The sequence below is a fragment of the Gracilinanus agilis genome, chromosome 4 (genome assembly GCF_016433145.1).
Source record: "Gracilinanus agilis isolate LMUSP501 chromosome 4, AgileGrace, whole genome shotgun sequence".
NCBI lineage: Eukaryota > Metazoa > Chordata > Mammalia > Didelphimorphia > Didelphidae > Gracilinanus > Gracilinanus agilis.
This window is the reverse complement of record NC_058133.1, coordinates 421,167,918-421,195,039: the sequence shown is the minus strand read 5'-3', so window position 1 is coordinate 421,195,039 and position 27,122 is coordinate 421,167,918. Positions and strand designations below refer to the sequence as shown.

At 36.2% G+C, this 27,122-nt stretch overlaps 1 protein-coding gene across 1 annotated transcript in view; it reads left to right on the top strand.

Annotated features, from left to right (window-relative positions):
• The first annotated feature begins 1,357 nt into the window (after positions 1–1,357).
• TMEM242 (transmembrane protein 242) overlaps positions 1,358–27,122 on the top strand; it is a 63,377-nt gene continuing 37,612 nt past the window's right edge. Inside the window, exons 1-3 of the mRNA XM_044671753.1 lie at positions 1,358–1,449; positions 2,295–2,395; positions 13,499–13,636. Coding sequence (XP_044527688.1) covers positions 1,362–1,449; positions 2,295–2,395; positions 13,499–13,636 — 327 coding nt within the window. The 5' untranslated portion in view covers positions 1,358–1,361. The remainder of the gene's footprint in view (positions 1,450–2,294; positions 2,396–13,498; positions 13,637–27,122) is intronic.

The following is a 27,122-nucleotide window of genomic DNA, read 5'->3' as shown; positions in this document are numbered from 1 at the left end:
AGTTTTTCCCAGAGATTGGATTAGATCGATTCATTCCATTGTGGAGAAAGTTCCTATCTTCCTTATTGCTACCAGCAGCAACAGTTGATCAATTGTGAGCACAAGGCATAAGTACAGGAGCTCTGAGGCTGGCAGCTTTCTTTCTTCCCCACTGCCTATCCATAGGGTAAAAAAACAAACTTATCTGAAGCAGTAAGACACCCTGAAGGAGAAACAGGAGGTTGCATGTGCCAGGCAAATTATACCACCACAACCACCTTGACCACCATTTCTCCACAGACCCTAATGGTAACAACCTAGGGCCTTGAATGTAAGTGTCTTGGACATGGCAATGTTTTTAGTCTAGCACCCACAGCCATCAGCCATCAACCATCAACTTTGTGGAAATGCAGCTTGGACATTCCTCCTGAAGATGCTGCAATTGAAGATTCAGAAAAGAAAGTTTTTGTTATCAAAGTCTTTGGGATTATCAAATGGCTCAGCATCCTAAACGAATATATTATATATGTAAATTATATTAAAGAAGAGGCATTACTTAGCCTCTGCATCCCAGGAATCATGGGATCTTTCCATCTGGCTTGCAACTGAAATCTTTCATATATGTTTGTCTCTCCCTGTAAATTGTGAGCACCTTGAAAGTAAAGGGCTACCTTACTTTTCCATTTGTCGTCTCATAAGTGCTTAATAAATACTTTCTTCATTCATGTCTTCATCTATTTATCCATCCAACCATTCATTCATCCATTCATCCACCAATTTGTTTAACCAGTCATGCTTCCATTCATCCAATTATTCATTTATTCATCTATCCATCTATCTATCTGCCAATCTGTCCATCCATCCAACTATATTTATTCATCAGTCTATCTATGCAATTATTCCATCCATCCATCCATCCATCCATCCATCCATCCATCCATCCAAACATCCACCCATCCATTTTGTATACCATGCCAGGAGTTCAAGACGTCTTGGGCTGTTTGCTGCAGTCAGCAACTTTTAGTATTAGATTCAGGCAGTAGATATTTAATATCGGATCTCAGAGGTTTAAGGCCCTAAATTACCTTATATTTCCATGCTTGCTCGTCTTTCTTCCCAACCCAACAAGAGTCCTCACAAGGGGCTCTAGCTCACGTGCCCTAGCAGCGGAGCCATAGAGCGTCTGCGCAAGTGTCAGCCTGGGATTGGGGAGGGTGAGGGCGGGGCTAGAGCACGTGGACCTCAGACTCCGGAAAGGGAAGGGCGGAACTTTGTAGCCGGCAACCCAGCCCGCAACGGTATTCCTTTGCCGGCACCTCTCTCTCTGAGACCGTAGTTTCCACCCGGGCTCTGTTATTGGACGGCTTAGGCGCCGTCGAGTCATGGATCCTGTGAGCCCCGGGCCCGGGGAGTTCCCAAGGTCTTTGGAGCAATCCGCAGGCTCGGACAATCGGCTGTTTCTCGTGAAAGGTGCGCGGGGGCAGCTGCTGGTCCCCCGGAGCCCTGAGCTTCTGGGGAGCCTCGGGGCTCGGCCGTGCTGTGGGCCTGCCGCACTCTACCTAGAGGACTAGCAGATTATGCACTATTTGTGATTGGGGGAGGAGTTAGCAGGAGAGGACGCTTGTGTTGGGCCTCTTCCCGCTCCTCCCCCTTACCCCACACCAGACACCCTTCCCTCAGCCTTGCCTGACCCTGACCCTAACGAGCGATCTGCTTCGCTACATTGATCCTCATTTTCCTCATCTGTAGAACAACCAGATGATCTAAGGACACTTCTAGCCATTCCCGAAGCACTTGGTGCGTTGGTGGGGAGCTTTGGGCAGTTTTGGAGGGAGAAGAGGAAGGCAGGCTGCCCTCCCTTTAAGCCCCCCAGAATCACTACCTAGTGCTGGTAGTGAGGTCTGGGGCGAGGAAAACATTTTAGATTTAATAATAATAATATCTCACATTTATATAGTTTTGAGGCTTACAAACCGCTCGCCTCATCTATGAGGTAGGTGCAGATATCATCATCATTATGGACTCCCTAGCTAGTGCTCTTTCCATTAAACATACCTCTTTTGCTCTTTTCAGAACGGACTTAGTTTAATAGGGAAAACCAAAACAAAATAATACTTCTTTTCTAACCCTTGACATTACACAATGGCAGGGATCCCAAACAAGTGTAATAGCTTTCCATTTTCTCCTTTGCAGTTGATAAATACTTTCTGAGGGTTTTTTCTTTCTTTTTTTTTTTTAAATGAGGATTGAGCATACCTTAAAATTTCTTTGAAACTTTCTTAAACTCTGAATTTAAAAAATTTAATCTTTGGCAGGTGGAATTTTTCTTGGTACAGTTGCTGCTGCAGGAATGGTGGCTGGTTTTGTTACAACTCTGTCACTGGCTAAAAGGAGAAGCCCTCAATGGTTCAATAAGGTTTGTGATTTCACGAAGTTATTTTTGGTAAAATTTTGTTATCTGGAATGAGGATAGAATATGATTTTTATTTTGATGATGTTTCACATTGATTTTAAGAGTAATAGACCTCTAAAAATCAATCTAAAGTTCTTTTTTATTGCCAGTTTTTAAGAGAACAAGCACTTATTAAGTGTGCTTCAGTGCTTTACAATTATTATCTCATTTGATTTCTAAGTAAAAATATTAAGAAATTGTTTCTTTAAAAAAAATAGAGATAAATTTATAACCTGTTTCCATAACAAGATTTCTATTCTAAGTATAAGATAAAGAGATGTTGATGTATACTTAGATGTTTTGGAATTGCTTAAAGGAATAGTTCTAAAGATTAATAAGTTGATTTCAGCTTGGATGAAAGCCCTAAGTAGAAAGGCCTAAATTTCCAGGCTACTTAATAATATTTTTATTAATGTCTTTCATGAAGAACTAGACATGCTCATTAGATTTGTAGATGGCATACAGATAGAAGGGTAGTTAACACTTTGGGTGAGAGACTTGGGATCAAAGAACTTTTGATAATCTTTCATGATAAGTTAAATCTAATTTAAAAAATTTAGTTAAGGTAAATGTGCTTATTTCTCAAATACAGGCTAGATTGATGAAAGGGATAGGTGAAGGAATACTCAAAGAATATTCAGATTTTATCAGTGCACTGAACTCCCTATGTGCAAAATCTCTATCTATACATATTGGTAGTTCTGTAAGAGTTGTCCAAGGTACTGAGAGAATAGATTATTTGCCCATTATTACTGTTAGGATATTTTTTTTGTTGTGCCATTTGAGATATTTGTGTCCAACCTATGGTAGAATCTTCATATTGGTATTGGTCTGATCAGCCACAATCAGACATGCTGCACATTGACTCCAACATAGTGATGCCATTTTGGATCTCTTTGTTGTCCTTTAAGTACAAAGGACAATAACCAATCAGCCAACCAAAGAAATGGAGTCTAAGAGGTTAAGTCACTTTACTAGGAGACAGAGGTAGGATTTGAACTCACAAACCCTCAAAATAGGCATAATTAATCTGTAGACTTGGAAATAACTGGCATCCTGATAACTTCCCTTCACTTTTAGGCAAATAAAAGAGCCAGATTCAGTTTTCTGTTGTAGCTGGCAAGGTTAAATCACTATTTTGTCTTATTTTATAACAATGAAACCTTTGCCTCTCTTAGCAAGGAAAATTATACTTTTCAAGTTACATAACAAGAATATAAGGGAAATATTATTAAAATGTATCTTATGAACTAGTGATTAAAATTAGTTTGACTTAAATGCTCTCTAAAGATGAAATTTATGAGAATTATTGAACTTTTGTTCTTAGCTATTTTCATTGACTTTCAATTAACTGAGTAAGTTGCTTAATGGCTTTGCCTTTTAATGTCTACACTTTTATAAAGGAATATTAACTTTTGTCAGGTACTTCAGAAAAGTATGGGTAAATATTCATACTAATAAATACATGCTAATATTGAGACAGAAATGTGGGATGAGTATAAAGTAATTTACAAGGGAGTAACTCAACTATTTTAGCCTTAGAAAATTCAGTACAGTATCTGCAGTATGCTTGGGGGACTCATGAATAACTTTTCTGTGGAACTGCATGCAAATATTCATGTCTTATTAAAGATGTTTGATATTTAATTTAAATTTGTAATAATTTCTGATTAATAATTAAGGAAAACTGAATTGCCAAATAAATCAATAAACAAAAATATAATCAGACACAAGCATATATACATAGATAACATTTATTTACTTTTTTTTGGCTAGCATTTCAAATGATGTTTCATTGTGAGTATGGCTTCTTATTTCCTCCAGGAGCAAATACAAAAAATGCTTTGGCATTGTTATATTGAATCTCTGGGAGCTTGAAGTTCACTTTTGATTGACAGATAAGTTAGTTGGATAGAATGTTCCCAGGGAGGCATGAGGACTCAGGAGAGGGCAGTTGAGAACCCTGAGAGAGGTTCTTGGGTCTTTACCTGTCCCTGAGGCTGGAGATCAGTGTGGATCCTGGTCTTTGGAGATAGAGACTTGCAAATTCAACCCTGCAAGCTCCTCCTGTGTTTCCTGTACCGTTATCAACTTGTACTTGACCACCATCTCTGTTTCTACTGCCCCTAGATATTAGGAAGTTCATCATCTTAGTTATCTAGGCTTCCCAGGGTCCGGGAGGGATCTGGGAAGTGGGCAGGAGAAGAAGAAGAGGGTGGAAAGGGCGGATATCTCAACTGATTAGGCTTAAGATCTGTTGAAGAAGAAGCTGAAGATTTCACAACAGTTTACCTACTCTGGTTTAGCCCTGGCCAGGCTGTACCAGAGGAAGTTATCATCTTGATTCCTTCATTTGCCTGCAGTTAGAGATTCATTAGTATCAATTTAAAGTAGGGTCTCCTATTACCTCCATCCCACACCATTATCCTTCTTACCAAATATATTTAAAGTTTAAAGTACCTTCCTGAATTGGTTTCCAAAGCTTATTTGGGAAGGGGGTCATGCAGTCAGATTACCAATGTTACCTCAGCTGAAGAGCCCAATAATTAATATCAATTAACCCCAGGTGGGTCCTGAAGGGATAAACACTTTGACCTAAAGGATCCTGCCTGGGCAACTGTTATAAAGGAGAAGTGCCATCCTATCATCTCTCTGTACTCCAACTTCATATACATCAAATAGATATTAGTGACCTCCTTACAATATAACAGCATTCAAAACCCTTTATTACCTTGCATACTACCCTGCCCCTCTTCCACTTTTTTCTTTTCAAAAATTTTTTGATGTTTTATTCATTTTTTATTTTTACACCACTGTTACTTTCCAAGGACTCTTCTTCCCCATCCCCCATTCCAAGAACTCTCCCTTGTAATAAAGATATCTTCAGAAAAATAAATCAAATATTAGTCATCTGAGAATTTAGGATAGCTGTAGTCTACTACTGAAATCGCTAAGATATGCTGTATGTTTCACAATAAATCCTCTGAACTTATGATTGACTACTATATTGATAAGAGTTCTGAAGCCTTTTAGCATTATTTTAAAAAATTATTGTCCTTTTCAGTCTCATACTTTTTTCTGCAACATGTACTCTTTGACACTGGCCTCTTGGATATTCCACAAACAAGACATTCCATTTCTGCTCTGGACATTCTCTCTGACTCCCCAATGCCTGGAATGCTCTCCTTCCTCTATTCCAACTACTTGACCTCCTTGGCTTCCTTTTAAGTCCCAAATAAAATATCACCTTCTACAGGAAGCCTTCTCCAATCCCACTTTATGCCAGTAGTTTCTTCTAGTACTTATTTCCCATTTATCCTGTAAATCTTTGTATGAATTTGCTTGCATGTTGTCTCTCCCATTAAATTGTAAGCTCCTTGAGGGCAGGGATGTTTTTTGCCTCTTTTTGTATCCTGAGTGCTTAGCACTTGAGCAGAGTAGGCATTTAATAATTGTCGGTTGATTGATATGAATGTCAGAGAGGTCAGCTTGATCACTTTTCATCTTTATCACTGTTACCTTGGAATTTATTTTTGAAATGTTTTTTAATTAGATTAAACTTTTTATAAGAATACAAGCCATTCCTCAATTGATATTAACAGGAAGTTCTCAGACAAAATATTTAAAGCTATCTATAGTCTTGTGAAAAAGTGTTCTAAACAATTATTAATTAAAGAAATGCAGATTAAAGTAATTCTGAAGTACCAGAACCTATCAGATTGACTAATATGACAGTGATTAGAAAAGGAAAATGATAAATGTTGGAGAGGATGTGGCAAAACTGGGACATTAATGTACTGTTGGTGGAGTTGTGAACCATTCCAAGCATTCTGGAGGGTAATTTAGAACTATGTGCACAGCGCTCTAAAACAATATTATGTATGTATGTATGTATCTATCTATATATCTACCTACAAACTATACTATAAAAGCACACTCTTTGATTCAATAATACCATCTCTATCCTGTTAACAATTAAAATTATCTCCAGAGACTGATTTTCAGATAAGAATATGTTTCTTGTAATGAGGGCATATGGATGTATCTGTTATGGAGGTTGATAAAGCTGTAGGGAGTCAGGAAGCTAGTGTGGCTTAACCTCAAGCTGTTTACTGATGGTGCTGGATGTAGGAATGACCAACACCCAATGTCCAGCCCAGCCAAGGGATTGATGTAATTTCCCTTGGCAAAGATTGAATCCCCTTTAAGAAGATTACCCTTCAGCCTCTAACTCAGCTGAGAAAGTAACTCCTATTGAATGACAATGAGATTAGAGAGGAAGGGAAGTTTGGTGCTTCCTCCCTAACAGCAATGGAGTTACTCTGCCACCCTCCTGAAATCTTGATCAGCAGTCTACTTAGATCAGAGTTGAAGGTAGGAGCCACTAGTTCATAAGTTAAACTTAGGTTTTATTTGAAAGGTTGATTAGGGAAAAGGGTTTGGAGAATGGGTTAGGAAACCTATGAATCTAGTCTAGTACTGCCTCCTAGATCTAAGTTCAGGATGTTGATGAACTTCCTTGCTGTGATCTTCAGCTGTCCCAAGGGACCAGCCCTGGGAGAAACAAATGATATCTTGATGGTATTATAGAGCAACCTCTTGATAGGTTATATCTATTTGATGTTCCTATTGGGTCAGTAAAGTTCTCCTAAACCTACCTAACCTAGGTAAACTAAGATCCGACATTCCTCCTCCCGGCCATCCTGGATCCCCAAGGGGTAGTAGTGAAGGTGAGAAGAGAAGTTGGGAAAAGAACAGAACCCAGTCCTGGTTTTCCAGGGCTTTATATACCTTGGGTCCACCTGGCAGTTGGAACCTCTGGCTCATGCCACAGTCAACATTCCACCCAGGGCAACTGACAGGTTGCCCCAAGCAAACATGGCAATGTTAATTATCCTACATTACATTCTTGATTATATCAAGTTTATTGGTTAGGCCAGCATCATAATCAATAGAATGATATAGATCTCCATGACTCCTAACCTAGAGGATGAGCTGAGCTGGCTCAGGCAGCTAAATAAATAGACTCTTAGGAGCTCATTATTCAGCCCCTGTCTTGAACATCCCAAGACATCTTTAATTGATGATAGCTAGTTAAGAGGTGGTCCATCAAATCATCCACCCCTTTCTATCCCCACAGGTAGACAGGTCATATTGGAAGAAAAGAACGCTTGTTCCCTTCCTTTATTAAGAAAATTCTGTTAAAAAGGAAGATATTCTTTGGGATTTCCAAGGACAGAGAAAATGCAAAAAGAAGCAGACTAGATAGTGTCACTGACCCAGATCCCAGACCCAGGAATTCACAGTAATTTTCCCTAATATATAGAAATGAATATAAGATATGAAAAATAAATTCTCACAATTCCAAAGAGAGAAAAAAAGTGAAAAAGACCTGTTTGTACAAAAATAGCAACTCTTTTTTTGTGGTGGCAAAGAATGCAAAGAATTGGAAATTGAGGAGATGTCCATCAATTGGAGTATGGCTGAACAGATTGTGGTATGATTGTAATGGATTACTATTGTGCTATAGAAAATGATGAGCAAGTTAATTTCATAAAAATATAGAAAGACCTGCATGAATGTAGAGTGTGTGTATGTGTGAATGTAGAGAATGCAGAGTGAAGTAAGCAGAACCAGAAAAACATTGTACACAGTAACAGCAATATTGTAAAATGATCAGCTATGAAAGACTTAACTATTTATAGCAATACAATATAAACCAAGAAAATTCTGAAGGATTAATAACAAAGAATGCTATCCACCTCCAGAGAAAGATGTAATGGAGTCAGAATGCATACTATTTTTTATTTTAAAAAAAAGACATGAATCATGTAACTATGGAAAAAATATTCTAAATAAATACATACATTATAAAAAGTAAAAAAATAGAAACAAACAAAAGTTTTTAAAAAGAGAGAGATTGATACTTTTTTTTTTTTAAACCCTTACCTTCCATCTTGGAGTCAATACTATGTATTGGCTCCAAGGCAGGAGTGGTAAGGGTAGGCAATGGGGGTCAAGTGACTTGCCCAGGGTCACACAGCTGGGAAGTGTCTGAGGCCAGATTTGAACCTAGGACCTCCTGTCTCTAGGCCTGACTCTCAATCCACTGAGCTACCCAGCTGCCCCCTATTGATACTTTTTAAGAAAAAAAATTAGGCAAAAATTGGGTTTGATAAAAATGTTGTAAAAGTTATTTAGATAGGGATAGTAACTAGAGCTGTGCTTTCATTGATTGAGGGATTTGATGAACCTCCCACTATCAATGCTGGTGCACTTTCTCTCATATTTATTATCACAGAACCTGAAACATTGAGAATTTAAGTGACTTGTCCAAGGTCACACAGTACAGAGGGCCTCACAGTGTTAGTACACTAACTTAAAATAGACTGAAATTTTTGGTACATCCTCTGTGTTAGAAGTAAGTTTTGAACTCAGGTTTTCTGGTTCCAAAGGCAGCTCTTTATCCACTGTGTCTTAATTCCTCCTTTCCTTGAACTGTGCATATAGTATATCTGTATATTAAATATGTAAGAAGAGTATTTGATTTAAACAGAATATTAATGTTTTTAATATATTTATACACAGGCTAAATTCTGACCCCTTGGGAAATAATTTAACTTATGTTTCTAAAATCAGAATTGGGTCAGTGGTGTTTAAGCTTCCTCTGACTTAATAGCATTTGGTTAATGGCTTCTACTTTTGGAGGGAAATGAGGCCAGTTTATGAAGCTAAAGCACAGATCTTTTTAAAGCAGTTAATGTAAGGTATCTAGGTAACCGCTGTAGGACTCACTAAAAGGAAGAGGCAATGTATATTTTTCTTCTTATTAAAAGCAATTAAAGAGTTTAATTATTAAATTAATTCATATATAACCTCTATGAAGAAAATTACTAACAATTTTGGATTTGAGAACTTCTAAATGTAGATTTAACAGACTTTAACTCTTCTAAAACAACTTAAAATTTTCACTTACATTTTTTATTATAATTCCAAATGACTGAAATATTTTTTACATATATCAAAATAATTATAGTTTGGATAATTTTGTTTCTAATATGATTAAACATGTTGATTGTTTTCCTAATGTTGAACCACCCTTGCCTACCTAGTATAAATCCAACTTGATCATAAAGAATAAATTTCTTGCATAAATCAATGTAGCCTATTTGTGACAGGATTTTATTTAAATTTTTTGAATTTATATTCATCAATGATGTTTTAGTCCTGTGCTTTATCTTTCTTTGGTTTAGGTATTAGGACTATATTTGTCTCATAAAAGGAAGTTGGTAGGGTGCTTTTACTTTTGAGAATAATTTGTGCAGTATGGTTACCAAATTGGTTTTAAAAAAAAAATTTGTAGAATTCACCTGTGGATACATCAGGACCAGGATTTTTTTCCCCTTTGGTAGTTCCTTTATAGCTAGTTCTATTTACTTTCCTGATATTGGATTATTGTTTTATTTAAACTTATTTAAATTTATTTGGTCTTATGTTAGTTTGAATATTCTTTATTTTTGAAAATATTTCTCTTTTGTGTCCTCATTTTTGTTAACATAATTGTATTTAGTAGGTTCTGATTATTTTTATTTCTTCTGGTTTTGTTGTGATTTTAGATAATAATAACTAATATTTATATAATGCTAATGTGCTAGATACAGTGCTAAGTGCTTTACAGTTATTATCTCATTTGATCCTCAACAACTCTGGGAGGTAAATGCTATTATTATTCCTATTTTACAGATGAGGAAACTGAGGCAAATAAGGTGGGGTTTTTTGTTTATTTGTTTTTAAAGCTGTGTGACTCATCCAGGGACACAAGCTAGTTTGTGGCTGAGACGAGATTTGATCGGAGAGGTCTTCTGGACTCTAGGCCCCTGTGCTATTTAGTTGCTTCATTTTCATTACCTTCCTTAGTTGTTACTTTGTTGATTTGGTTTTCTGGCCTTTTTTTAATCTGACTAGCTAAAAGTATATCAACTTTATTAATCTTTTCAAAGTTTTATTTGTCATTTTTTCATTATCAGCTCCTCTAATTTTAATATATTTTCTTTCTTGCTTATGTTAGGTGGGTTTTTTGATTAGCTTTGTAATTTTACAAAATGCACATTCAGTTTGCTAATCCTCATTTTTATTTTCAGAATATATTTGTAGGTATTTAGTTTTTTATTTAATTATTGTTTTTATGATTTATTCTTTGACCTAGTTATTATTTAGGATTTTAATGTTAAGTCTCCATTTGTCTGTGTCCTTTTGTTTGTGGCTCCTGTGCTGTTTACCATTTTTGTTGCATTATGGTCTGTAAATTGTTTATTTACCATTTCTGCCTTTTGTGATTATTTATATTATCTCTGTGCCCTAATACATGGTTAATTTATGTAAAAGTTCAAATATGGTGCTGAGAAATGTGTTTATTCTTTAACAATCCCTTTTAGAAAATATGAGTCTTTTAACTCTAGTTTCTCTAGCGATTTATTTAGTAGTATATTTTCTCTTCTGTGATCTACAACTATAGATAATCATTTCTCCTTTTTACTGATTTTTTTTTTTGGTTGGTGTTCTGTGGATCACTAGCAGATAGGGTTAGATTCTCTAACTTTGCTTCCTGCTTTCACTATTTCTGAACATAAAAAATTTTTGAATGATTTCTTGAAGGTATTCAGATTTTCATTTTCATGATGTTATTTAATTTTTTTTCCTTTTTATCAACAGATTTTTCCCATTTCTTTGTATTTCTAACACCTTGCTCATTTTCTGACAAAGTTAGTGCTTGATTGTATAAGGAATGCTGAATTTGTTATGTAATTTTAAAAATAGTTGTGTAAGTGTATATATTTTATCAATATAGTAACAAAATTGCTCTAGTCACCTTAATGATTTTAAAATATCTGTTATTACTCCTATACTACTCTACTAACTCCTATTTCCTTTTTTCTTTTATCACCTCTATTCCAAAAGATGGGTTCTGTATTTCATCATTAGTCTTCTGAAGTCATTACATTATATTTTCAATTTTTTTTCAGAAGACTTGTGCTCCTTAGGATCTTTCTGCATCTTTTCTTCAAGTTCAGTATTTTTGTTTTTAGAGTTTTCATATGTATTTTTAATCTTGTTTTTTAAAGTTTTGTTTTATTTTTCTTTCTGCCTCCGAATTTTACTTTATTCCAATTTTTTTGCCCTTTTTGGTGGGAGGTAAGGGGGAATAATTGAATGCTATGGAGCATGCCTGTCTTTTCTAAAGTCTGGCTAGACTTGCTAGAGCTCATTCTTTAATAGCTCTTCTGAATCATTCTATATATTGTTAGAATTGGTTCATGGTTTCAGGGAGTCTTATGGAACTGATTGTGGTACCTTCTTCTTTCTCAAGAGATTTTTACTCATTTCCCTTCATGGCGAAGTACGTTTTCATGGACATTGTTCTTTTTCTGAAGGTCTGTTCATTTCTTCTCCTCAGTCAACTCTTGTCTGACTTTTTATCAATCATTTTTCTATAATATATTTTTTGAAAATTTGCTTCTTGTCGCCAGAATTTTTGCTTCTTAAAGCCTTATCTTATTGTACCATTCCTCTAGTCCTTGTTCTTTGTCCTCTTGTACCAGGGATAAAGTCTCTCTCCCTTAGCAGGTAGCCTGATCAATTGAGACTTTACTTCAGGAGTCTGAGTGGTCTATTCTTTACCTTCTTCTCTGTAAACTGATTGCCTTTCATCAGGCCTTTGACTGGTCATGAAGGGGTGAAGTTTAGATCACCCCAGGACACTGCAGAGAAGATTGTCCCAAGAGCCAACCTACTGTTTTCTAACCCACTCTCTTCTATTGTCAGTTTTCTCTTTCCTGTATTTAGGGTTGCCAGGGCTAGCAGATAGTCTTAGTGAGAGAGTTTAAATCCCAGCCTTAAATTTCAGTAGCCAATTCGGTTAGTTTTAGTGTAAACATTATGATAATACACAGGAAAACACAGACAGTTCAAATAAGAAAATGATTACTACAGAAATGCCAAGCATATGAAAAACTGGGACATCTCTCCTACTTCCACTACCTCCTTTAAGTGAAGCTGAGTATTGGAGTATGTGAGAAGTGGTGAGTAGGTAAAGGTGTATAGGAGGGCTGAGAGTTTAGGGCTGGGAAATTGGTCTTCAGTGATTATTTCTTTAATATAATTAACCTCATGGGCCAGACATGGTTGTGAATATCTGCAATCCTTTTGCTGCAGGGAAGCTGAGACTGAGAGATCACTTGAGCTCTTGAAATCTTAGCTGCAGTAGGGCTAAAACCCTATCAGCTATTTGCACAAAGCACAGCAGTGTGGTAGAGAGATGGGGGAGGAGGAACCAGACCACCTGGGGGATTAAACCTTCCTAGGCTGGAAACAGTTGACCAAGCCTTTTTTGTAGATCAATGGGATTGCCCCATGTGTGAGTAACACTGTGCTTCTAGCCTGGGCAACATAGGGATGTCCAGTTAAAACAACAACAAAAACAATTACATTGTAGTGTTTCTTTGTCTTGATCTTAGTAGATAGAAAGTTGGACTTGGAGCCAAGAAGACATGAGTTTGAACACACCAGGTATTTGACCCTAGGGAACTCACTTACCATTACTTACCTCCAGTTTACTCATCTATAAAGTGAGGAAAAGAATAGCCCCTCAAAGTTGTGAGGATTAAATGAGATAACATATGAAAAGCACTTAACAAACCTTAAAGTGCTATGTAATTGTTATTGTTATTATTGTATTATTTAGTTTAGTGGGTAGAAAATTGCTCCTGGAATAACCTCTTGTTTGGCCATTTTTCCCAGATGGCATAGTAGATAAAGCACCAGATTTAGAGTCAGAAAGATCTAAATTTGAATCCTGTGTTGGATATGTATTAGCTGGGTGACTTTGGAAAAGTTGTTTAACCTCTCTAAGACTCAGTTTCCTTATTTGTAAAATTGATTCAGTGGCCTCTAAGCTTTAAGTCTATGACCCTGTGATTCATCTCAAGTTCTTACTCTTAGATTAATTTTTCTCTTCTCTATCATTCTTTTTAACTCACATTGTTTTTACCATTCTGTTTTTATTTCCAGGGAATTACTGCCACCGCTGCTTTACCCGAGAGTGGTTCTTCACTTGCCCTACGAGCATTGGGTTGGGGTTCTCTTTATGCATGGTGTGGAGTTGGTATAATCAGTTTTGCAGTCTGGAAAGTTTTAGGAGTTCACAGTGTAAGTACCAACACTATTTCTCAGACCTAAATCTCAGAATGCATATTCACCAATCTGCTGCATATTTTAGGAATCTTGGTTTTTACTCCTTTCTCTCTTATAAACACATACATTCACACACACACACATTCATACACAGAACCCACCAAACACTTAAAAATTTCTAGTTTATCTTTCTACAGAGGAGCTAGATGACCTTTGTTCTGGTCCTCTCTCTGACCATGTAATCCTGTGATCTTGGGTAAGCTGTTTAATAGACCTCAGTTTCTTCATTTGTAAAATAAGGTATTACATATCAGGAGTTTAAAATTTTTTTGTATCACACACATCTTTGGCAATTTGGCAGAGCCTCTGGACCTTTTCTCAGAATAATGTTTTAAAATAATTAAAGGAAATGCTATAAACATATTTATTATTATTATTATTATTATTTATTATTAATAAAAATAAAGATGTAGTCTTTTTTCCCTTCATATTCACAGACGGTCAGAAATTTAAGAACCCCTGGAATAGATGAATTCTCACATTCCACTCAGTTATAAAATTCTATATAAAAAAGCCACTTGTCTTCAGAGTTCAAAGGCATACTTTAAAAATGTGTTAAGGCATTTAAAATCAATGAAAAATTCCTTTTGCATTATTCAGTGATCTTAAAGACACACAACTTATCTATTTGATAAATCAACTTAAGAACATAAGTTGTTTGTTTTAAAATAGGTGGAGAGAGTTTTAGTTATTTCTTCATGGAAAAAACTCTTGTCTTTAATTAATTTGAATTTAGGATAAAAAAAAGAATTCTAGATGTAGCCATAACAACTTCTAAATAGTTTTCTTCAAAAGAGAATAATAATACATTCAAATTTTATATATAGATGTGAAAAAAGTAGTGAAATTGTTGATTTTCATAATTGCTCTTTTCTATAAAAATTACTGAAAAGAAATATCTCCCAGAATAAGTCATTTTGTTACAAAATTATAGAAGTCCTTAATTTCTTAATTACATATTCTTAATTACAGATGCTTTTAATTTATTTTAAGATGGAGTAAATATTTCTAGGTTGGTGGCTCCTCCCTTCCCCCAACTCTAGTCATTGAAACCTATATTTTCATTTTTAGAGATTATATGATTCTTTTTTTTTTTTTTTTTTTTTTTTTTATCCTGGGACTCCATTCTAGGAGCATAGGGCCACAACCAGTAGGCAATGGGACACACAGTCGCTCAGGGTCACCCAGCTGGGAAGTGTCTGAGCCCGGACTTGAACCTAGGACCTTTCATCTCTAGGCCTGGCTCTCAATCCACTGAGCTAGCCCAGCTGCCCCTACTTTAGGTTGCAGTTTCTTTAGCAGATGTATTTTTTACAGGGTGGGGTTGCTAGCCCCACGCCCAACCCTCCTCCTTTTTTCATCCAGGCTAGGGACCGTCCTTGGCCCAGGAGTGGTAAGGGTGGGCAGTAGGGGTCTAGTGACTTGCCCAAGGTCACACAGCTGGAAGTGTCCGAGGCCTCTGATTCTTAGCCTCTGAAAATCCTCGTTTTTTCAGCTGTAAAATGAATAAATCAGACTAAGATATTCCTGAGACTCCCCCATAGTCTCCAAATTCAGTAATTTTGTGAGATTCCTAAATCACCTTTCTCCCACTTGAATCCATCCTTTATTTGCCAGAATAGGTTTTTTTTTTTATTTTTTTTTTTATTTTAAACCCTTAACTTCTGTGTATTGACTTATAGGTGGAAGATTGGTAAGGGTAGGCAATGGGGGTCAAGTGACTTGCCCAGGGTCACACAGCTGGGAAGTGTCTGAGGCCGGATTTGAACCTAGGACCTCCCGTCTCTAGGCCTGGCTCTCAATCCACTGAGCTACCCAGCTGCCCCCAGAATAGTTTTTGTTAGACACAAATATGGTCATTTTACTCCTGGGCTCAAAAATATTCAATGCCTTACTTGCCAACTGAATAAAGGTTAGACTCCTGGCCTTGGTGTTCAATTTGATGTCAATCTTATCTTGTTTCTCTTATTGCTTTGCCTTCTGTGTACCTCAGATTCCATACAAACTGGACAACTCTTGGTGCTTTACCTTTTGCCTGGAATGTCCTCCCTCTCTTTGTCTATTGAATTCCTCCTTACTCTGTAAAGGCCAACTTAGATGCCAGCTATTCCATAACGTCTCCCCTGACTTCCTTAGTTGGTAACAACTTTCCCTTTCAGATCCTAAATAACATTTTGTATAACTCTTTAATACATTTATTGTATGCTATTAGTTTTAGTGGTAGCTTTTTTCCTAAACATTGATTTATTTGCTTATTTCTTCTTCTTTTCCCTTTCCAAATGAATAGAAATACATCAAGTAATCCATTAATCAAAGTAGGTTACCTCACAACAATTGCTGTTACAGAACTGCCTAGAAGCTGCCTGACACAATATACTGTGTTGGGTTAGGAGTAAGGAAGACCTTGTTTCAAATCTTAACTCTGATACCTATTGGCTATGTCACCCTGGTCAGGACATTTAACCTCTCTAACTTTATTTTTCTTATCCCCCAAATGAGGACAGTTATATCTATGGGATTTAGATTATAGGGTTGTAAAGATCAAATGAGGTGGTATATGTCAAATACTTTGCTCACCTTAAAGCACCACATAAATGTCATTTGTTAAAGCAGGCCATATGGTTTGTGTCTGTGATAACTTACAGTTAGAGACTCCCCAAACAATGATTATAAATATATAGAGAGTTAACATGATAAAAATGGATAGAAAGCTGGACCTGGGTCTATATCCTGTCTCTGTCATTCCTGCTGTATGATCCCAGGCACATTACTTAACCCCCATTGTCCCTGGCATCTTTCTAAAATTGGAAGATGTAGAGCAGGTGCTAATGGCTTGATAGAAGGGATTCCTCACAGAGAGCTCCCTCTACCAGGGAATCCTGACTCTAGTCAAAAAACTTACATGTTTATCAGTAGTTATTTATTCAGTCCCTTCTGTAGTGTTCTCCATGTGCCAACTCTTCATCCTTTAACTGGCATCCTTTCCAGACTCTAAGCTTGTCTTCCTTTATCTTTGGCCTTTTCATCTGTCTCCTTCCCCTTCTTTACTTTTCAGTTTCTTCCTCGCAGTTTTCTTTTTCACCTCTTACCATGCTTGTGCTCATTCTCTTGCTACTTCATACTGAACACTCTTATTGCTCTCTCCTCTTTTTGTATTATAATTTCCTACCCCTGAATCCAAGTCCTTTCTGTCTTCACTTCCTTATACTGTGTTCAGTTTGTTCAACACTTCCTTAGTATATCCTTCCATGTAGTCAGTCTCTGGCCTCCAGTGTCCTTCACCTTTTATCTTCTTCATCCTGTCCTCCTGCCTGCCCATATTTTTTCTTCTGACCTGAGTGATTCACTCTGAGCCCAGCACTTTTTGAGCTGTTGCTTTAGCTTTGATCGACCAAATTCTTTATCTGGGCCTGCTTATATAGATATATTAGTCTAAGGTATTATAGAGGCCAATGTGGTTCCTGAATTTCAAGAATGTAGGATAGTTACTATGATATTACTCTCTTATATGCTAGTTAGCCTTATTTAATTATAATATTTCATTGATCACAAAGAATAAAAATATTCTTAAAAATACTGTATCTACCATGTTATCTTAATGCTTTATGAACATAAACTGTACAGGCAAGATCATTTAGACTGCCCTCTCTTTTATGTGGAGCAATGGAAATGCACCTGCAGCTCCATTTCTACCCTTTCTCATGAGTATCAGTGATCCAAGGAAAATCCATCCTGGCCAAAAATATCAGCAAAGCCCCTGGAACTCAAAAGTACTTCCAGGCAAAGAAAGTAACTGGGATTGCACCCAGAGTTAATAAAGAAATTAATAAGAGTCTGACTTTGTTTTAGTTTCACAAGAGAATAATTTGTCCAGACCAGTCAGTTATTAACTCTTTAGTTATGAGATATATTTCATTATAAAGAATTTTAGGCATTAATCTAAAATTTTCAATCTTTAGTCTTTGCTTAGTATTAAGAAAATTATAATGGTAAAGGGTTGCCAAAATGATTTTACTAGTTATGCATTTGAGATTCTCCTTGCTTAGCAGTTTTATCATGTAGTACAAATCATTCTAAAGGTTATGATAACTCCTAATTTTGTCCTACTATCCCATCAGTTTCATATATGAGTGTAAAATGAATATATGTGAATAGTCTGAGTTCTCACATTAGAAAGTTTTTAAAATTTTATCTTTATTTTATTTATCTTATTTTTCAATTACACGTAGAAACAATTTTTGAGAATTGTTTCTGACTTTTTATGATTAAGATTTCTTTCCACTTCTCCCTCTGGAGGTAAATAATTGCTTTTTAAATGTTCAATAAATTTTTATTTAGTTGAATAGTCATATATATAATTAGGAAAATGATGGTGTCTCACTCAGTGGGTGTGACAGTGCAAGTAGCAAAATCCAGTGATTCCCATTATGTAATTATACCAGTGCTTTCATGCACTACATATTTCCATATTGCTTAGGCAGTGACAGAAGACAGATATAATACATACAATAAAAAACTTATGAAGGAAATAAAGTGGAAAATGGTATGCTTTTGAGTCAGACTCCAACAGGTCCTTCTTTGGGTATCGATAACATTTTCATCATGAGTCCCTTGTGGATATCTTGGAAACTAGCTTTGTTGAGAATAGTTTAATCCTTCACAATTAATCATCAGTTATACATAAAAGAATAATACAATATTCTTTTACTTTATACTGTATTCTCCTGATTCTGCTCATGTTACTTTGTATCAGTTTATATAAATCTTCCCAGGTTTTTCTGAACTCATCTTATTCATTTTTCTTTTTTTTTTTTTTAAACCCTTACCTTCCATCTTGGAGTCAATATTGTATATTGGCTCCAAGGCAGAAGAGTGGTAAGGGGTAGGCAATGGGGGTTAAGTGACTTGCCCAGGGTCACACAGCTGGGAAGTGTCTGAGGCCAGATTTGAACCCAGGACCTCCTGTCTCTAGGCCTGGCTCTCAATCCACTGAGCTACCCAGCTGCCCCCTTATTCATTTTTCTTATGGTGCAAAAGTATTCTCTTACTATCATATACCACAGCTTGTTCCACCATTCCCCAATTGATGGACATCCCCTCAGTTTCAAATAATTTCCTACTACTATACTCCTCTAATTTGTTTATGGTACCACCCTTTATGTTTAGATCATATACCCATGTTGACTGTCTTGGCACAAAGTATGAGATATTGGTCCATTCTCAGTTTTTGTCATACCATTTTTTTTATTTTCCCAAAGGTTTTATTAAACAGTGAATTTTTGTCCCAAAAGATTGGATCTTTTGATTTATCAAACACTTAAGTTATTATAGTCATTAATTACTAGGCATTATGTAACTAATCTATTCCACTGATCCACTACTCTATTTCTTAACTAGTTCCAGACTGTCTTGATGATTACTGCTTTGTAAGATAGTTTGTGATCTGGTACTCCTAAGCTCCCTTCCTTCTTATTTTTTTTTCGATGATTCCCTTGACATTCTTGACCTTTTGTTCTTTCTTCCAGACAAATTCTGTTGTTATTTTTTCTAGCAATATTTGAGCAGTTTGATTGGTATGACCTTGAATAAGTAGATTAGTTTAGGTAAAATGATCATTTTTATAATATTTGCTCAGCCTACTGTAACATGGAAAATGGCAGGGTGGAATTCCTGCAAGATACAGGGTCAAGCCTCACCCAGAATTCCAGGGGACCATAAGCAAGGTGTTATTTTTCAAGGGTTTTTTGTGTTTGGGTTTTTTTTTGCTCAATGACGGAGGGGATGGGAAAATAGATACATTTTTTTATTTTTATTTTTTAAAACCCTTACCTTTCCATCTTAGAATCAATACAATGTATTGGTTCCAAGGCAGAAGAGTGGTAAGGGCTAGGCAATGGAGGTTAAGTGTCTTGGTCAGGGTCACACAACTGGGAAGTGTCTGAGGTTAGATTTGAACCTAGGACCTCCCATCTCTAGGCCTGGCTCTCAATCCACTGAGCCACCCAGCTGCCCCCGATATATTTTTTTAAAGCAAAAAAAACTAAAGGATGCTTAGGATATGGCACTCAATATTTATATAGTGGAGTTGCTTGGAATTAAATCTTAGGGACTGAATTACACTGTCAAAAAGTAATGGTAGGGCAGCTGGGTAGCTCAGTGGAGTGAGAGTCAGGCCTAGAGACAGGAGGTCCTAGGTTCAAACCCAGCCTCAGCCACTTCCCAGCTGTGTGACCCTGGGCAAGTCACTTGAACCCCATTGCCCACCCTTACCAATCTTCCACCTATGAGACAATACACCGAAGTACAAGGGTTTAAAAAAAAAAAGTAATGGTAAATGGGCAGCTAGGTAGCTCAGTGGATTGAGAGCCAGGCCTAGAGACAGGAGGTCCTAGGTTCAAATCTGGCCTCAGACGCTTCCCAGCTGTGTGACCCTGGGCAAGTCACTTGACCCCCATTGCCTACCCTTGCCAATCTTCCACCTATAAGTCAATACACAGAAGTTAAGGGTTTAAAATAAAAAAACAAACAAACAAACAAACAAAAAAGTAATGGTAAATATCTCACACCCCATACCAAGATAAGGCCAAATTGGATATATGATTTAGACATAAAGAGTGATACTCTAAGTAAATTAGGGAAACATAGAATAGTTTAGCAATAAGATCTATGAAGAAGGGAAGAATTTATGACTAAACCAGAGTTAGAGAACATTAGAAGATGTAAAATGAATAGTTTGATTTTATTAAATTAAAATTTTTTTGTACAAAGAAAATCAATGCAACCAGGATTAGAAGGGAAACAATAAACTGGGGGGAAATTTTTGTAACACATTTCCCTGATAAAGGTCCCATTTCTCAAATATATAGAGAAACTAAGTCAAATTTATAATACAAGCCATTCCCCAATTGACATATGGTCAAAGGACATGAACAAGCAATTTTCAGATGAAGAATCAAAGCTATCAATAATCTTATGAAAATATGTTCTAAGTCACTCTTGTAAGATTTTAAATTTAGGTTTTATGCTAAATATGAAAATTCTAAAGTAATATTGTGGTCACTGATTTAAAATATTATCCCTTAAGTCAAAATGACTGTAGCAGCTTTATTTTAGGTAGGAAAGAGTGAAAGTGGGAAATGTAAGAAAGAGGCAGAAAGTACTGCCTAGCTACAAATACCCTAAGTTTAATCCTAATGTCTCCATACTGCAAATGCGAATCTGAAAGCAAATCTCACCAGAATCCAAAGTCCTAATGGGGGTGGGGGGCAGCTGGGTTGCTCAATGGATTGAGAGCTAGGCCTAGAGACTGGAGGTCATGGGTTCAAATATAACCTCAGACACTTCCCAGCTATGTGACCCTGACCAAGTCACTTACCCCCATTGCTTAGCCCTTACCACTTTTCTGCCTTATAAGCAATACACAATATTGATTCTAAGATGGAAGGTAAGGATTTAAAACAAAACAAAACAAAACAAAAAAACCCCAAAGTCTTAATTAGGAAGTTGAAATCTGAAGAGCCAGGAGATGCTAAAGAATCCAAAGAGAACCTTTAGTGCACATGAGGGTAAGACTGCTAAGAATCTCACCAGAACTCACTGAAGGGTGTGTCCTACTGAAACACCAATAAGCAGTGAGGGTCTCCTCACTGAAGAACCAAGGAAGGAAGCACTCTACCCACCACAAGCTGACACAGAATCCAGGGAGAGTCTACTCCTCCAGTTTGGCTCACCAAAGCAAAGAGAATGACTGAATCTTTGAGCTGGCCTTTTTAAAGCAGTTTTCTCAACATTACTTCCTGTCACTTCCTTACTTTACGCCAATCATAGTCTTTTAATTTGCCTAGCACTGCCCAAGGGGGGTGGGCAGTGACCTTTGGAGGTGTTAGCTTACTCTAGTAAGTGACTTGCAGAACTTTCTTACTTAGTGTCAAGTAGGGGTACTTTAAGTTCTTGATTTGATTAGCTAAAAATAGATAAGAGAGTTAACCCTATCTTCACACTCTTGATTAGAGAAATGAAAATTGAAACAACTCTGAGGTACCACCTCACATATATCAGATGGCCAATCTGAAAGTAAAGGAAAGTAATAAATGTTAGAGGAGATGTGGTAAAATTAGGACACAAATGCATCATCGGAAGGCAATTTAGAACTCAAAACTTAAAACAAATTTAAAAATTGTTTTTACACGTAAAAACATAAACATATGGGGAAAAAATAAAATATTATTTAAAATATTTAACTACATAGTTGCATATTGATTATATTTGAAAATGTATCTCTGCATTTTGTGTTCTTCACCACTCTGTTAGGAGATGAGTGGTGAGTTTTATCTTCATTCTTTTGGACTTGTGATTTGTCATGTTGATAAGAGTTCTAAAGTCTTTCAAAGTTGTTTTTCCTATAGAATATTATAGTATAAATTGCTCCCTTAGTTCTTCTTACTTCTCTGTGTATCAGTTCATAAAAGTTTTTTCAGTTTCTTCTAAAATAGACCATTTAATCATTTCTTATGAAATGGCAATATTCCATTACATTCATATAGCATAATTTGTTTAACCATTGTTTGGCCATTAGCATTGGTTTAGCTATTTTTCTCAATAAGAGACTATTCCTTTAGTTTGCAATTTTTGTCTATCCTGTATTTTTATACATAAGATTCCTTTTCTCCTGACTTGGATTTCTTTGGGTATAATACTCAGAGTGCTGGGTCACCGGGAGTGCATAGTATGGTAACTTTCTGGGCATACTTTCAAATTGCTTTCCAGAATGACTGGCTTAATTCATAGGCCTACCACAGCTTCTTCAACATTTTTAACTGAGTTTTCTTCCTCCTGAGATCTTTTTTTTTTTTTTTTTATTTTAAACCCTTAACTTCTGTGTATTGACTTATAGGTGGAAGAGTGGTAAGGGTAGGCAATGGGGGTCAAGTGACTTGCCCAGGGTCACACAGCTGGGAAGTGTCTGAGGCTGGATTTGAACCTAGGACCTCCTGTCTCTAGGCCTGGCTCTCAATCCACTGAGCTACCCAGCTGCCCCACCTGAGATCTTTTTTACTTTTAGTCCTTTTTCTCTTTTACTCATTTTCTTACTCCTTCCCTTTTGAAGGTGTTCCTCTTGGACATAGACCTCAAGGATGTCTCAGCCCTCTTTCATGATGGGGAGTTCACTTTCTTCCAGTCTCAATCCCTGCCTTAAGAAACTTCTGGAGGACCAGAAATAGTCTCAACTAGATATTAGCCTCCTTTCTTTTAGGTTAGAAGAGCCCCCATCTTCTTGCATACTGGGATCTTGTTTAAGTGCCTTCTGTCTTTTTCTCTGAATCAGCTTGGGAGAGTAGACTTCCACATATCAACCAGAGTTGATCTGCTGCTTGTTACCACAAGTTGGTGGGTGAGGGCATGGGCAGAGTGTGCTGGCAAAGACCAAAGTAGCAATAGGGAAATTTTTGAGTGGGTCTCAGAACATAGGCATGGGGACTTGTGAGTTTGCTATGTGAGCAAGTAAAGGAATAATTTTCTCTGCTGCCATAAGGCTCTTACCTTGTTAGGTTTCTTAATGTCCTGAGGACATTAAGGAGACAGCTGTGATTGCTTTTTTTCTGGCATGTACTTCTTCACTTGGAAGAGCGTTTGTGAGCCAGTGAGCACTGCAGAAAAAGGCTTATTAGCCCTCCATCATTTGGTGACCTGCACAATACTTCGTCATTGGATCTGTGATCTCATTGATGTGGGCTCTCCATCTGGCAGTGGAGGCCTCAGCCCAACCATACTTTCTCTTCTTATGTACCTGTTGTCCTCTTCCTGCTGCTCTCCTGATACTGGATAGAGTGGACCATATAGGCAATCTGTTGTTTACCTCTTGTTCTTCACCCATGTGCCCAGCCACTTTCTTTTCTAGTCTTAAATTTCCCTAATGACTTCCTTTTTATGTCACTTTTCTTGTGCAATTCTGTACTCATAATCTTACATAGTGAGAGAATTTAAACTTCAGTTTTCTCACTATACACGTGCTTGGAAATCAGTGGGCTTCCAGTTTCTACCCTTTGCTCAAGAAGGCATTTATATACATATATGTGATAATTATGACATAAAAAGTAATAGTTATCTGTGATCAAGCTTTAACAACAATCATCTTTTCTTTTAAAAAAACTATGCCTATGAATAAGGAAAGCATGTTTAACATACAAACTCTGGTATAGTTAGAAATAAGACAAGTCTATGTACATAAGGCAAGATGAAGAATTGAGGCTCTCTGGGGAGTAATTCACATAGTAAACCTAATTATATTACAGTGTGAAATTGCTGACTTCAGGTTGTAAGGTAGATCTAGCCCAAGGAAAAGTGCCATCTGATGACTGACCTGGAGAGCACTTAATAAAAGATGCTTACTTTCACTATTTAAACTGTAGCTACATCTGCTGGCCAAAAAAGGAAGTTTTCTTTCAATGGAATATAGAGATTTCCATTTCTATTTTTCAATCATTTATTTTTTTGAGAATATTAATTTATTTGTTTATTGGTTATAGTAAAATCCTAGGTATCTCCTTTCATTCCTCCCCTCACCACACTATAGAAGACAACATTTGACAAAAAAAAATTTATATATAAATGATATCTTTTGAGTTCTTTTCTCTGGAGATAGACATTCACAAGTTCTTCTTTAGATACTAACTCTGTAGCTATATATAAAGTTCTCTTGGTTCTACTTTCACTTTTCATAATTTCATGTAAATTCTTTCCATATTTTTCTAAAAATAATTTGGTCATCATTTGGTATGGTGAAGTAATAGTTTATTACAACCATATGTCATGATTTATTTAGCCATTCCCCCAATTGATGGGCCTCCTCTCAATTTCCACAGTCATTTATTTTAATAGGTTTATTTTAATAAATAATAATAAGAGGTTACTGAATGAGAGAACTAGTGGAAACTATAAATCCTTTCATCCTGTATTATTTGCTCTTCTTAAGAACTTCTTTAAACACTTAGTCATTAAGTCAGCAGGCATTTAGTAAATAAATACCTACTATGTACTGTGCTTAGGATTTGAGAGACCAAAAAAAGCAAAAGAAGTCTCTGCCCTCAAGGAGATAACAATCTAGTAGAGTAGACAACAAGCAAAGAAATGTGTACAAACAAGCTGTTGACAGGATAAATAAGAAATAATTAACCATGAGAAGGCAAAAGAAATAAAAGAGGTTGGGAAAGGCTTATAAAAAATATCATTTCTGTTGCAACTTGAAAAAAGCTAGGGAAGCCAAGAGGCAGAGACAAGGGGAAAGAATGTTCCAAGCATGGAAGGCAGTCACAGAAAATGCCTAGAGCCAAGGAGTGGAATCCCTTTTTCATGGAACAGCTAGGAGGCCAGTGACATTGGATTGAAGAGTATGTGTTTGGGAGTAAGGTGTAAGAAGACTAGAAGAGTGAATGGTTGGGGCTAGGATTTTGTATTTGATCCTGGAGGTAAGAGGGTATGGGAGTGAGAAGCAGTGAGGATTTGAAAATGAAGCCTAAGATGTAAGTTTGGGGAATGGAAAGATATGATGGTGTTCTCGACAGTAATAGGGAAGTTTGAAAGGGGGAAAAGTTTAGGGGGGGAAAATATTGAGTTTGGTTTGGGGCATGTCCAGTTTAAGATGTCTTCTGAACATTCAATTCAAGTATTAGTACAGTTAGCACATATTCATTACCTCATCTTTATAAAAGAGGAAACTGAAGCTCAGAGTGGGTGCACCAAATTCAAATTCACAGAGATTAGTGGCAGAGCTAAATCTCATAATAATACTTTAGCAGCTCTGAATCTGAGCTCTTCCTCTTGTAATACATTGCTAAATGAAAGAATGTCTTTTCACATTAACTATTTTTAAATTCATCAGTGTATTTCATTTTTTAAAACTTCAAAATGGGCTAAAGTACAATGCATCTTTTAATTAATATGTTATAAAACTAAAATTTCAGTAACATTTCATTTGGTTATTTTGCCCTCATGGTGTTAGAGTGGATACAGCTCTCTGAGGTCATAGATCATGAATGTCTTCTTCATAATTTTCTAGAGCTTTTGTATATCTTTTCCTTTTATGTATATTTTAACAAGTTGTCCAAAGTGACACTTGAAAATAATTTCTAGAGTAGTTTGTGGTGTTTTCTTATTTAGCTATCTGGAATAGTTGAATAAGCAAACAAATTACCAGTGTTGTTGTTACGATATTGAAATATTACATTCTTTTGGATTTAATCTGACATTACAATCTGTTTCCCAGATTAACACCCCTGTGAAAATGAAAGTTCATATCATTTTCATTGCCAACATTTACTGAGAATATGATTGGAAATTATAAAAACACAATTCATGCCCTCTGGAGGAACTGTAATCTATAAAACTTTGATGAGAAAAGAAATGTAAAATTAAAGAATTGAGACAATTTCATACTATAGTCCAACCTATTTTAAAACTTTAAAATTATTTTGAAATATAAGAATATTATGTTTGGGGATTAAGAAAAATATTTTAGAAGTAATGTTTTTTCCCTATTCTGTGATATAATCTTAATCTATTTAGTTAATTGACCCTCATGAATTCATTTCTTGTTTTTAAAGAAAAACACTGTTAGGGATTTTTAAAAACAAAAAATTGGTTTATATAAATTATTTTAAGGACTTTGTAAAATGTGGTGTAATTATAAAGTAATGGTACTGATTTTCTAGTCAGTTGATTTGATCTCTTTATGTTGAAATTTTATCTTGTAAAAGAGGGTAGGTGGAGTAGGAGAGAGAAAGTTGACTTCCATGTCATTAAGACCTGAACTCAAGTATTGCTTTTGATACATCCTGCTTATGTGACCTTGGATAGGTCCCTTAACTTTTCAGTATTCCAGGCAGCACTTTAAAACTACAAATTTCAGATAAGATGCTGACCTGCATAATTGGTCTGGGAGTTGCCTTATCTGAGAGTTTGTTGTACTACCAAATCACAAGTATAATTCCCATCCCCCTTTACTGTGGATAATTATTATAACATTTACTTTGTTATGGCAAGTTGCTTCATTAAACTCTGAGATATAGGATTAACAATCTTTTTTGTTATTTTTTAAAAAGATTTTTCCTTACACATAAATAACTATCTTCACTATGGTTTAAGGCAGTGCTAGGCAAACTTTTTAAAGAGAGGGCCAAAGGAAAGGAAATGCTCATCCCTTGGTCTGTTTCTAAGACAACTCTTTCAAAGTTTCATTGTATTGTATCCTACTCATTGCATTTGTCAGATTAGGAATAATGTCATGTGGCCGGATAGAACATTTCAAGGGGCCACATTCTGGCCCTCGGACAGTAGTTTGCCCATCACTGGTCTAAGGTTTTAAAAATGTCTGGAAAACTTCTTGCACCTTATCACCTTGCTATATAACACAGAGATTGCATTTAATTTAATCTCTCAGGTAATC